Raw genomic sequence first — 13,973 nt, forward strand, 5'->3', positions numbered from 1 at the left:
TGTATTCAGCAAGAAACATATTACTGGTGATAACCGAATAATCAGGAAATTAACCATGTTTTAAAAACAGCAACTATAAACATTAGAAGACAATACAGCATTGTTCCTCCAATGGGAACTGAATTACATAGTGCTTCAACACAGACAAAAATGACATTGCATTTTGTCACAAATTGAGAAGCAACCAAACCAAATTTCATACAGTTTGAAACTCCTGCAAAATCTTTTTTAACTTACCAAACAGGGAAATCCTATGTCTAACAAGAGCCGCAAGTTTGCAGAAAAGGCTAAAACAAAAAAACAAACATAAATGTAAAAGAGGATGAAGTATACAGAGAAACTAAGTATTTCCATGAATAACAAACTAAGCAAAAACTATGTGTCCTTTTAATTTGAAAAAGTTACTGTAACTGTTTTTAATACAATAAACATACATATTTTAACACCTAGAAAAAAGTAAATATTATTTTATAAAACCCTCTGTTTCCTGCACCATTTACTTTGTTAACTTTTTCTGAAGTTAAACAGTTTCTGAATTGCTAGATACAATTACAACTTAAACTAGGGGAAAATGATAAATTCTATTTTATTAATTTTATTTTTCGACAATCAGACAACGTTAATTATGAAAATGCTGGTATATGTTCACCAAACCCCATGGTGATTATTCATTAAAAGGTTTGGAGGCTGGCATGAAGAAGAAAACACACTTTGATAGCTGACACTTGTCATCTATTTTAACTTTCCAGAGGCCAATGGAACTTTATCTTCTATTTGCTTCAAAGAAGATAAAGGTATCTGCCCAGTAAAGTCTTACCTGACTTTGTGATGTATTAGTAATTTGAATGCCTAAAGTATTTTATTCCCCATTTGTGTGCCAATATTTTCACTAATAATTTAATTTATTGAAAAATGCTGTTTTAAAATAAAGATTTTTAAAATGTTAAGAGATTTGAAGCTCAGTGAAATGAATATCCACTGATCTTTTTAAAAATGTACTGAGTGCTCTCTATGCATTAGAAGGAAGTCTTATCCCAGACTGCTTAAAGGCTGAATGAATTATGGCAAAAAATATAGGAGAATCAATTCCTAAACATGGCAGAATGTAGAATTTCTTTAGGAATATATTAGATTCTTCTGTTAGCTTTCCTCATAGTGTTAGTAGTAATCAGAGTAAGGATATATAATCTATAAATAAATTTCATACTATCTACCTTCCTCAAAGTTAAAACCCTTTATTGTCAAATATTAGGAATTTAATCTTTAGTGCCAGGCTTTTGAATGAAATCTTACAAATTGGCTGAAAAATGGTTTTGGAAAAAGAACTAGATGTTCTATAAGAAAAAAATATATGCTATATACGCTGTAGAAAAGTAAGGAAGCAACATTTTTCAAAGACCATTTAAAGCATACATGTCTGGATAGAGGGTTTGAACTTGGGAAAGTGAAGATTAAGGCAGATGAGTTTGGTTTTGGTCATATTTTTGAAGTTTCAGATTGCATCCCCTGTGAAAAACTTGCTCCCAGGAATTTAAAATTTTTATACTAAGGATTTTGTCTTTTATTAGATTTACCAGCATCAACAAAAATGATATTACATGAATACATTGTCAGTCCATTCACGTTATTTAATACTATACAGTGAAGTAAAATCAATATGGCATTTAATGGTATTTTGGGCCCTATAAGCAGGACTACCATAACTGAGTTACAAACAAGAGAAACAAAAGAATCCCTCCCCCCAATTTTAGTAAATGGTATTTAGTAAATGCCATACCTGTAATTAATAATTAAAAGAAGGTGACTTTATGCCCTTGGTTATACTATCACTGCATTAAATCTATTTATAGCCTGCATAGTTTAGTCTGTGTTCCAATTGTGGTCATACATCAAGAAATACCTCTATGGACACATTTCTGTTATACAAGCACATTGACTAGAATGCAACTATTTTCATTACTGATTCATTTAATATACATTGCTGCATACATGTTTTCTTTCTACATACCTTGCTACCATTTCTTTTTCTTTATTGGAAGCATATCCACTACTACCAAGCGGCTTTGTTGGGGAAGAGAGGAAGTACAAGCAATGATTGGTGAAATACTGGTCAACTAATGGTAGCAGAACCTAAAGAAGTAAAGATTATTGTACTGTAGATTATTATTACTATAAGATACCTACAGAGAGTGGTAGCTATTTCTCTAGAGTCATTGTCTACGGAGATTTTCACTCATCCAGGTCATGGTTGTCCCAAAGGTGCTTTTTCAAGAAACAACTGAACTTTCTTTGTTTTTCATTGAAGATGTTTCATTTCTCATCCAAGAAGCTTCTTCGATTCCTGACAAACTGAAGAAGCTTCTTGGATGAAAAGTGAAATGTCTTCAAAGAAAAACAAAGAAAGTTCAGTTGCCTCTTGAAAAAGCACCTTTGGAACTCTAGAATCATTGTTGGATCTGAAAAAGTCACCAGAAGCCACAAGGGTAGGTCAGATATCAAGGAGTTGATGCTAATAAAAGAATAAAGAACAGTTTTATTTACTTGTAATTGTGGCTTTTTAAGTGATAAATGCACACAAATGCACAAAAACTCAGGTTGGGCTTTTTAAATGATATTTTGTAGGTGCTCCAGCTGTCCTACAACATACTATACAAAGGCAGAGCCCAATGCTGTCCACTGTAAACTATGATGATGTCAAAATGGCAACACACATATAGTAGTGATATAATTATTACAATGCAATGGTTATGTATTCGTGTTGGGAGATTCTGTCATGAGTATGTCATTGCACAGTTGTTATTTGCTCTTCTATAGTTCTCCTATGGATGCTTATAATGAAACTCCCAGCAACTTATTTCTGTAACTGTTTTTAGCCTGGATGTGAATGCTCTCTAGATTATCTATTCTGTACAAACTCCTCATCCAGTCACAATTAAGATAGCTCACCTTGGGTTCATATCCAGAGGGACTGTCATTGTCCGAAAGGGCAATCCTTATCAATGAAATTTCCCCTCTTGGAACAGCCTGTTCCCAGAAATCAGGACAATGTGCTCTTTCTAGCATTGTGGGAACTTGTAAAATCCTAGTTTTTCCAGAAGGCTCATGAAGAAAAAGTGGACTGTTGATTCTTTCTTTCCAAGGTTGTAGTGCCAAGTGATGGGTTTGGATGAATGGCTTATGTTTAGGTTGATTTGACTTATATTTTGTTATATTTAGTAGATTTTTAATCCTAATACTGTATGAAGAGGTGTAATCAGAATTGTTTTGGCATGAGCCAAGGTGGCGCAGCAGTTAGAGTGCAGTACTGCAGGCCACTTTAGCTGACTGTGTTCAGTAGGTCAGCGGTTCAAATCTCACCGGCTCAAGGTTGACTCAGCCTTCCATCCTTCCGAGGTAGGTAAAATGAGGACCCAGATTGTTGGGGGCAATGTAAATATATATATACATTGCTTACTGGTGTACACCGCTTAGAGAGTGCTTGCACTTAAAGCGATATATAAGTCTCATAAATAAATAAATGAGTAGCTTGGAATAAGTAAATAATAAATGGGTTCTGAAGGGAGACAATGGGATGACTAATAAATGAAATAAGGCCTTGATGGTTATTGAGGCTACTACAGGTGCATCCTTTAATGTTCGGAAAAAAAAACAGTAATTGTAGTAAGCCTGGTAAAGGTAGGCCTTTAGCAGGCTTAGTACAGAAAAGACCAGAATCCACAATGTGAAACAGAGAAGTCTGTGATGGTTCCAATAGAGGAAACTAGTAAAAGAACTTCAAGGCAAGAATTCTCCCTTAAAGAACATTTTATTTAAGAAACATACTATCGGCACTTACATAGTTGAACCCAAGAATGAGATTCCCTCCTCCCAGATACAAAGTAACAAATTGCAATTCCCACCCCACAAGAGATAAATCACATTCCCCAATTAGCACAAAACGGCTTTCCTCTCCGGCCCCTCAGCCCACCAAAACCTTATCCTTGAGTTTCCACACTTCTACATTGTTATGGCTAGCTAAATCCTCGGGCATTTACCCCATCCACCCCTTCTACACCTGAACTCTAAAAGAATAGAAAGACACATTAAAAGCAAAAGTAAAAATGGCTGCTGGTTCTCAGTTGTCAGAGTGACGACATCCATTGTCACAGCATTACAAAGTCAACAATATGGGAGCTTACGATCCGTAGCAGATGCACTTCCTGGCTTCAACAAACAAGAGCAGAAATGGGGCCACAATAGACAAAGAACAGCTCCATCCATTATTGCTGCTCTGACCTTTATTAGTAGTTAGAAGTGAACTGAGGGAGTTGGAAGGGGCTTCATCTTCTAATATAGCATAGACCCAATGAAAGACTAGAGCTCTGAAACATTCTGAAAAGTAACTGTGCTGATGTAGAATTCATGTGTGTAAATCACAAAATTATAAAGAATGAGAGCTCCTCATTATAGAGCCCTCTACACTCCCTATATGTTGGTATATTAAGCCAATTATCTATGCATACCAAACTCAAGTGTATGACATCTCACTGTCATCAATCATTAGAATAATGTATCTCAACACCATTTGTGCTCAACAGCCGTCTATAGAACTATCGCAGCATCATTTTCATGTGTGCTTATAACATCTTAGTTACCAAGGGAATCATTGACATAGAACCACTTGCAATTGTAAGTTATAGCTCAATATAGAAATATTGACAACAAAATAGTGCAAACAAATAATACTGATGAAATTATGGTTTCAGTGGATTACTACTATTGACTTTACGGATTAAATTAAATACTTTGAATTTGAATCACTACAATTTCTGTGTAGAAGAAAAATTTTTGAACTTGTATCTCCGTACAATAATTTTGGAACATTATATATTTTTCCTATTTATTTTTCTTGATTTCTTCAATGATCTACAGTGGTGTCAGATGTTTTATTCTACACACAGCTCTCACAATTATCAGAACATTGGAATTAAAGATTTTTAAAATAACACATTACTCACTTTGGCAAAGAATTTGATTTCTTGGTCATGTGGAGATTTCTCAGTTTTTCCACTAGTAACAATGGCTTCTGTGAAGAAACAATGTAAAGACAAATAACGTTGGGCAGGGTTGTTATCACACTATTCAAGCTTGTGGAATTCCAGAAGCAGCAACAATTTATTCTGCAGGAAGGTTAAACATATTGTTTTATTTATCTGTGCTCGCCATCTAGTATAGTCAATACTAAAACTACTTGCAGCTTACAAATTTGAATCAATATAAGAAAGTTCCATTCATATTGTTCAGTTCTGAAAGAGTTTTCTGGAAAAAAAAATGCCATTGTAGAGAATATGACTGTATCTTTTCAACATACCTTTCTTCTGCATTCTGTTAAATTTATTTTCAGCTTAAGTGAGAAAAGGGAGAAAAAATAGTTGAAAATTGTAGAGCTGCTTTGGATTTTTCAAAAGTTGAAAACAAGTACAAATCAAGCTAAGAAAATAATATGTGGAGTAAGTTTTTTTTAACTGCTGCTTTTGCCCATTAAAACTTTCTTTTATCTATAGATAAAAATATTTAAGACATCCAGGTTGTGTTGAATCCAATGTTTTGGATAAAGACCACAGAGACCTAATTCAAACTCATCCTAGGCCTGTGGTGGCAAACCTATGGCACGGGTGCCAGAGGCGGCACTCGGAGCCCTCTCTGTGGGCACACATGCCGTTGCCCCAGCCTTGCATCCCCCTGCGACCCCCTCCTCTCCAGCAGCCCCCCTGAAGAAAAGTCACCCTCAAGTGTGGCCCACACGGAGTAGCGCAACCAAGGACATAGCAGCCAGGCAGTGTAGACAAGACTTTGTCCTCATGCCCCAACATGCACAGTTGGGGCGTGGGCAGAGGGCGTGGCTGCCATAGCGCTGGAGCGGTGAGTGGTCCTGTGGGCAGGCAGAGCTGGGGAGAGGGGGCAGAGCAGGGGTGGGACAGGGGGGTGGAGTAGGGGCGGGACCAGTTTTGGGGCACTCGGTCTCTAAAAGGTTCACCATCACTGTCCTAGGCTATGGAGGCTCACTAGATGACTTTGGGCTGGTCAATATCCCTCAGCTCAAGTTTCTCTACACGGATTTATTGTGGGAGGAAAAAAGAAGAAAGAAGACATTGTCTTGAGTTCCTGGAGGAAAACATAACAAACAAACAAACACTCTCAATTACTGAAACGTTAACAAAACTTACCTAAATGTGCAATGAATTCTTGAGCTGAGTCAATATATTTAAGGATCCTTTTGAGAAATTTATAAGCAAACCTCTTTTCCATTGATGAAGCATCCAATTCCAGGTCGTTTAAGCCTCTAGTGAAACAAAAGTTTAACATATAGTTTTAAAAAAATCTAGCAAGCAACACCAAAAAATTGAAACACTATGCTTATTGCAACTTAAGCTTTTATCACTTTAAACTAGTTTATTAAAAATAATGTTAAAAAAATTCAGATGATCAAACATCGCATTGATTTAGCATTTACCTCCTTAAATCAGATGTTACAAGATTGTTTGGAACATGTATTTACTGGCCAATCAGGATAAGATTGGTATTAATATCTATTTATTTTCTTATAATTTGGTTCTAATTCTTAAAGACGCAAAATAACTGTAATGGAACTATTGTTTTTGTAGCCAATGTGTGAATACATGAACTTTATAATGATAAATTAAGGTTTTCAATACTGTCATTAACAGGCTGAGGGTAATGTGAAAATAATATTCCAATTTGTATTTTTTTATTTCTATTCTCTTTATATCATGATCAAAATAACATCAAGTCTGCCCATATCTTGCATGGTTACACAGACCATGCATTTGCTCTAAAGAGTTGTCGAGAGTGCTATGCTTATACTCCCCTGAATTCTGAATCCTTTTTTCGAAATTATTTCTGAAATACTGCGCTGAACCAGTGATTTTACCCTGCAGTTCCATCAGATGCTAGAAGTAATGAAGACTATTTCCTAATTTCACCAACCATACTGATTGTCCTTGGTGACCTCCAACCTAGTCAAACAATGACTGTTTTTGATGCCCCTTCCATCTGTCATTTAAACACTCTTCAGTCCTGGGATTGTGTCCCTTTCTAAGACAAAGGAAATGCCCATGTGAATTGAAAGACAGGCATGAACAGCAAGACTGTGTTCAGCTGTGGAGTAATGTTGAAAAGAGGGCAGGACGAGTTTCTCAAAACCTTTGAAAATGACCTCTACTGCATTGGTGCCTAATGTCAAAAGATGTTTCCCTCCAAGAAGCAAAAAGCAATTAAGAATATTTTGATCTTTGACTGACACAGCAAATGGGACATGTTTCAATGGAAAAACTGGATTTTTATGCCAAAATAGGTCACCACGATATAAAAAATATGTTGAGACTGTAGAAAGAGTACAGAGAAGAGCAACAAGGATGATTAGGGGACTGGAGGCTAAAACATAAGGAACAGTTGCTGGAATTGGGTATGTCTAGTTTAATGAAGAGAAGGACGAGGGGGGACATGATAGCAGTGTTCCAATATCTCAGGGGCTGCCACAAAGAAGAGGGAGTCAAACTATTTTCCAAAGCACCTGAAAGCAGGACAAGAAGCAATGGATGGAAACTGATCAAGGAGAGAAGCAACCTAGAACTAAGGAGAAATTTTTAAGAAGAGACTGGATAGCCATTTGTCTGAAATGGTATAGGGACTAGATGACCTCCAAGGTCCCTTCCAACTTTTATTATTATTATTATTATTATTATTATTATTATTAGTAGTAGTAGTAGTAGTAGTAGTAGTAGTAGTAGTAGTAGTATTGATAGGGGAAAAAAGAAATAAATAAATAAAGGGACCACCTTCTCTCAATCCATAATAGGAAACATGATACCAGACTAATGTTTGTGTGGCTATCATCTTGCCATTCCATTCATTCTTATTTAAATGTTACCAATAATCATAATCTCTTTTATCCATTTTCAGTGGAGTCCCTTAGGACAGGGTGAGACATCATTTTCTTATGAAGGTAAGAGTTCCTAGGTAGTGGTACAAACCAACTGATGCATCCATAAGTGAAAAGACCCTGCCTTTCTTCCAAATCTGGGACTTATATCACCACAGAATTTCCCTGGCTAAGCAACACACAGTCATAAAGTGCGACATCACATGATTGCACCACTTAGTGATGGAAATTCCAACATGGCTGGCAAAACACTGCAAGTTATGAAGCAAGGACATCACGGGGTCACCATTTGTGTCTGCCTGGCAGTTTCTCCATTAACTTTGCTTGCAGGAAGCTGGCAAAGAAGGTCGCAAATGGCAATCAGGTGACCACGGGACAATGCAATGTCAAAATTGCAATCCGGGCACCAAGCACCTGGATTGTGATGGTGTGGATGCAGGGAAGATTATGACTGATGTAACTAGGATCACAACTACCATTGTGCTCAGCACCTTCTTAACGTTGAATGGTCCCTGAGCATGTGATTGTTAACAGTGTACCATGTGTTTATGTTGGGCATATAAAACTGCCCCTTATTTCATTGAAGATCCTAAATTATTGCTTGAGGTTTTGTGTAGAGATAGAGGTCATGTAGAGTTCGTGTGCAGCACACTGCCTTGGCTCAAATACATGATCTCACCTACATGATCTCACCTAGTTCACATGATCTCACCTAGTTCACACCAACAGGATGTTGCAGAAAACTGTTCCTGGCTGGTGCCCCTGGCTGGTAAATTCTTAAGGATTGACAAGGAGTATCCACCAATAAAAGTGCTGTTGCTATGCTGTTGCTATGTTATCTTTTGCTGCTTGGAATAGCTGTATAAGAGCAATAAACACTGCGAAAGGCAGTCAGACATCTTTGCACCCTACAATGACTGGTCTCTGATTCCATCACTTTTGCTAAAATTACACAGAAGAAAACACTTGAACAGAGAATCTTATGTGTATGTCATGTGTAACTTACCTAGATATGACAATGCCATTTACAAGAAGAAATTTGAATAGTTCTTGGGCTTTCTCCCTATCTCGAGCTTTTTCTTTGGCTGTCAATGTGTCATAAGGGACCAACAATGGATGACCACCTCCTCCTGTAGGAAAACCGTAACTTAGTAATACTTACTGCAATAGCAAAATTTTGAAAACAGTCATAGACAATTACTGTCATGTTTTGGGTATTTTCATATATTTCTATATCAAATGCTGATTAAAATATTTCATTCTTACCTTTATTTTCCAATTCAATTTTCTTCTTTTTTGCCCAAATGTTATGATAGTTTTCTGCTATTACTTCTACCATTCCCTATATCACCAAGACATCGAGAAACAATAATTTAAAATCTAAATAAGGGTGTGCTAAGCCATAGATAATATCATTGCATAGAAATATATATTGCATTACTTGCTGTAATGATATATGTCATTAACATAACTGACTATATGTATTATGTAGAGAAAGGAGGTACATCAATGAAAATATTTGCTTAGGGAGAATTCTTTTCCATATTGCTTTTCCATGTGCTTGAAGAGAGCTAACAAACTTTTATCTATTATCACAGTGAGGATTTCCTTTTTTTCACCCACAATATAGAATGTAGGTCAGATGTCTCCAAACTCCTACGCAGTTTAGCAATATTATTATTTGGTTAAAGACAGAAAGCAAAGCAAATAAGCAATATTTCCAATGGAAGGAAATAAGAAGCGTACTCTCTCAAAGTTCTATGCTACGATTAATGTTTTTAAACGTGTTCATATTTTATCTTGGTTTAGAGCCAAGCAGTGAATAACTCCAAAAGGAACAAAGTGGCAGTTCAATTTAAATAAATATACGTGATGCATTTTCCCCAATTTCACATGTACACTGAAAGGAATCTGGGTTGTCTGTAAATTTTTGCCAGCAAAAATATTTAGGTTCATAGTGGATATGTGTCAATGGAGTTATCTGTTAGGCTTTCCAGTCAGCTCTAAGTAACAAATTTAAAAAAATCTGACATTATACTGTTACCCCAAGACTAGACTTAGAAAAATTCTCTAAGCAGAGCTCATCTACAGAAGAAGCCATCTGTCTCTATCAGTGCCTGGTAGCCACTTCTATCTATCTCAGCCCATCCCTATTTCTATGCTCCATTTACCTTTTGTGAGTCTGGAAATATTCGGAGCTTGTCCCTTTTTTCCTTCTGGTTCCTGCACCTGGGAGGGTGGATTTCCCTTCTTCTATCACTATCCATGCAACTTTATCAAAAAGTCCCTGACCACTCAACCCAATACAGCACAACTAACACAAACCCTAAAAAGAATTACACTGTTAAATATCAAGAGTATCTCAGAAACCACCGATAGACTACTACAACCACATGGAATCAGCAAAGCACAGAAGCCAACTAAAGCCCTTCAAAACAACCCAAGCAGACCAAAAGACCCAACAACCCCTGAAGAAAAAAACAGGAGCCATCTACAACATACAATGTAAGGACTGCAACAACCACTATGTAGGACAAACAGGCGGAAGACTGGAAGAAAGTATCCACGAACACCAACTAGCAATCAGAAGACATGATGAAAATTCTTTAATTTCACAACTTATTGACAGATTTAACCATAGTTTCAATTGGGAAAATGTGACCATCCTAAACCAATCAAGAAACTGCCAAAAGAAGCCATCAGCAAACAGCCCAACCAAAGAATTTCTAAGACCATCCCCACAAACATTGATAGACAAGCCACTAGAATATAAACTGATAGCAAACTGCACTCCTTACTAGCACTGATGATGTTACCTAGTTTGGGTAATGAAATGTCTAAAAGAAAACAAGTAAGCTCAGAGAGCATCAAGAACCCTTCTATCACATCTTCAACCAAAACGAGAATTTCATTCTTTTGAGTCACTGTCTTTCTTTTTTCTCTACATAGAACACTAGGATAGCACATAGTTCTATCTTATCTTCTACTTGATTAGGAACTCCTCACATTTTAAAAATCTCCACTTCTTCTCTCAGCAGTTCAGAAATTTCCTTTCTTCACTCAAGGCAGCTGGAAGAGTCACAATTCTTCTATTTCTACTTTGTCAAGAGCTTTCTCAATTTCAAAACTCATCTCATAGATTCAACCAGACTATAAGTGTTTCAAATTTTTCTCTACATTTCAATTTCTACAAAGTATTGAACAATTCAAGACAAACCTGGAGTTCTCTGGAAAGTACAACATTTGAAAGATCAAGAGGTGCTGGGCTGTAGCTATTCCCCTGTTGTCAAAAAAAGACAAATTGGCCATTATTGTTCATTCTTGAGATGACTTTCATGTTGAATTATAGCAACTAGAGGAAATTTAGAAATGCACGATTTTGTATTTAATTTTAAACAAAGTTATAAGCAGAATGTTCTTACTTTTTATTATGTTTCAGATAATGTGAAGAGTTTTGGACTTCATCGCTTTAGCAATTGCCATGTATTAAAAACTATATAGTTCACAATCCTTCTGGGTTCTTTGGCAGAACGTGATAATGATTTGAATGACAAAGATACATATTGAAATAAGGAGCAGGTCTGAGCAGTTGCCACTAGCTTTTAAAAAAATAAATAAACTGGGCAGCTGTCAGGACTTAAGAGTGGAACTTCATTGGCAGATTACTTACTGTAATGTCTTTCCAGTTTTTCTACATATAATTTTATTAAGGATTTTGATTGCAGTAGTAATAATTAATACAAACTCTTAAAGAAATAAAAAAATAGTAGGAAAGTATAAAGTCACAAGAAAAGACAAAAAGAAATAAAGAAAAGGAAGAAATATAATAAAGAAAATGAAAAATATATAAATAAATAACTCCCAACCATCATCACAACAAATATAAACAAATGTAGTAACTCTTAATCCTCTATAAGTTTAAACAGATATCTTTCCATCCCATATCCCATCCCTTATGTATAATCAAATCCAGAAAATATCAACTTTTCAATCCTGATGTCAGCAAAAAGTCCATAAGTGTTGCCAGTACATTGCAAAAAAAGAGTCTTATTTTAACTTTGATCAAATAAATCAGCTTTATATCCCTTCATTTTACCTCTCAGCCTTAATCTTTATTTCATTTCAATATTGTTATAAGATTTGATTTATCTTCAATTCTTATTTATACTATCACATGGACTTCTTCAAGGTTTTAACAAGTCTCCTTTGAAGAGCCAATAAGAAAATATTTTCCATAGTATTGTCTTGATTTGTCATTTGTATTTTTATTTTTAAAAACTTTATCCAGTTTCTTTTCTATATCCAATAAGGTATCATTTTCTAAATGATTCTCTTGGACTATCATTCGTATTTCAGTTTTGGTTTCTCTGTCTTATCAGACAAAATTTGTTCCACATCTATCATTCCCTCATTAATATCTTCTGGACACAATCTATCCATAGAATCAGATATAAATACTGACACTGTCGATACTTTAGCTTTCTGATTTCTGGCTCCATTCTAAAAAATCACCTTTAATGTTTCCAAAACTATCTTCTTTTCTGTCATTTTATATGTCCCAGTTAAGAATATCAAAAGCAGATTTGCATTTTTTACTTCTATTTAGAATCCTTAGTCCCCTGTAATATCCAGTTTCTAAAATCACAACATTGTTATGAACCAGAATAAACAAAATAATTCTCATTCCCATGAGAAGTTACTCTTTATAGTTAATTTCAAAATATTATAGTAAAATTCAATATTCTAAATTTAATAACACTCTTCACCTGTGGATAACTTTCCTAGATCAAAATCCTATTTAACTTTTTGCTGTTTATTTCAAGTTATTTAAGTTCTTAAACTTAAAGCTGTTGAAGTTACACTTGTCCAGCAACTTTTCAAACTTGCATTCTGAAGTCTCTAATACAGGTAATTTCCAAAAGTAATTATAAAGTGATTACGAAGTGAGGTTTGTACCCTTTGAAACATACTATAAAATACACAGATACTTTCAAAGACACATAGTTAGGAATGCATAGCTATAGACTTGGGAAAAAATAAAACAAAAACATTATATAACAATTCCAATGTGGTTATCCCCAACAGAAGCTCTGAAATACCTAAACCTACTGGATATAAATAAGATAATTAGATACAAGGAATTAGTAAATGAACAGGGAAATCTGAAAACAAAACAAGAATTGAAACAAGATATAGGCAGAGAGATTGACTGGTGGACATTTACACAAATTCAATCTAAATATACAGAGGACAAAAAATTATATGAAATACAAAAAGAGCCACAAGAATTGGATAAAATTATACATGGAACAGAAATAAAATTAATTAGCAATTTATACAAATATCTATTGAGATATAAAATGGAAGATGAGGTTGTTGAAAGCACAATGATTAGATGGGCAAAAAAATTTGGATATAATATAGAATTGGAGAAATGGGAAAAAATATGGGAAATAAACATAAAATTGACTATGTCAGTGGCATTCAAGGAAAACCAGTTGAAGATGTTTTACAGATGGCATCTTCCATCAGCAAAGCTTGCCAAGATGTTCCAGAACAATTTGCCAACATGTTGGAAATGTTAAAAAGTACATGGAACATATTATCATTTATGGTGGACATGCCCAGTTGCGAAAAAATACTGGACTACAATAAGAAGATGGATCGAAGAAATAATAGACCAAACTGTAGACTGGAAACCAGAGATCTTTTTGCTGGGTATTTTAAACAGAAAATATAGTAAAGAAATACAGTACTTAATTTTACATATAACAACGGCAGCAAGAATAACATATGCACAGTTCTGGAAAAATGAGAATATACCATCAGAGGAAGAAGTGATAAGAAAAATCCTGGACTGTGCTAGATGGACAAATTAACAAAAGAGATAAAAGAAAAGGAAGACACAGAGTACTATCTAATATGGACAAGTGGTATGACTGGTTGGAGACTAGAAATAATAGAGGAGAATAAATGTGGAAAGGTCAAAAGTGGAAAATGTGTGTATAATAATGTATAGTAATAATAATAT

The 13,973-nt window shown here is 35.2% G+C and overlaps 1 protein-coding gene across 24 annotated transcripts in view; it reads right to left on the minus strand.

The window, feature by feature from the left end:
* The window catches only part of RYR3 (ryanodine receptor 3), a 301,080-nt gene that overhangs the window by 89,073 nt on the left and 198,034 nt on the right, over positions 1-13,973 (minus strand). For 15 of the 24 annotated variants that reach the window (XR_005556461.1, XM_039341587.1, XM_039341582.1 and 12 more), the window contains 8 exons: positions 11,160-11,222; positions 9,209-9,284; positions 8,949-9,072; positions 6,207-6,322; positions 5,351-5,383; positions 4,998-5,065; positions 2,009-2,130; positions 238-287 (listed from right to left, as the gene is read on the minus strand). Coding sequence is in view for 23 of the 24 variants with exons in the window: in XM_039341587.1 (XP_039197521.1) it covers positions 238-287; positions 2,009-2,130; positions 4,998-5,065; positions 5,351-5,383; positions 6,207-6,322; positions 8,949-9,072; positions 9,209-9,284; positions 11,160-11,222 (652 nt within the window). In the remaining variant the exon portion in view is untranslated. The remainder of the gene's footprint in view (positions 1-237; positions 288-2,008; positions 2,131-4,997; positions 5,066-5,350; positions 5,384-6,206; positions 6,323-8,948; positions 9,073-9,208; positions 9,285-11,159; positions 11,223-13,973) is intronic. The other 9 variants (XM_039341606.1, XM_039341605.1, XM_039341604.1 and 6 more) reach the window with 2 other exon arrangements.

Source organism: Crotalus tigris, unplaced genomic scaffold, assembly GCF_016545835.1.
Source record: "Crotalus tigris isolate CLP2741 ecotype Arizona unplaced genomic scaffold, ASM1654583v1 scf7180000017771.5222438, whole genome shotgun sequence".
Lineage (NCBI taxonomy): Eukaryota > Metazoa > Chordata > Lepidosauria > Squamata > Viperidae > Crotalus > Crotalus tigris.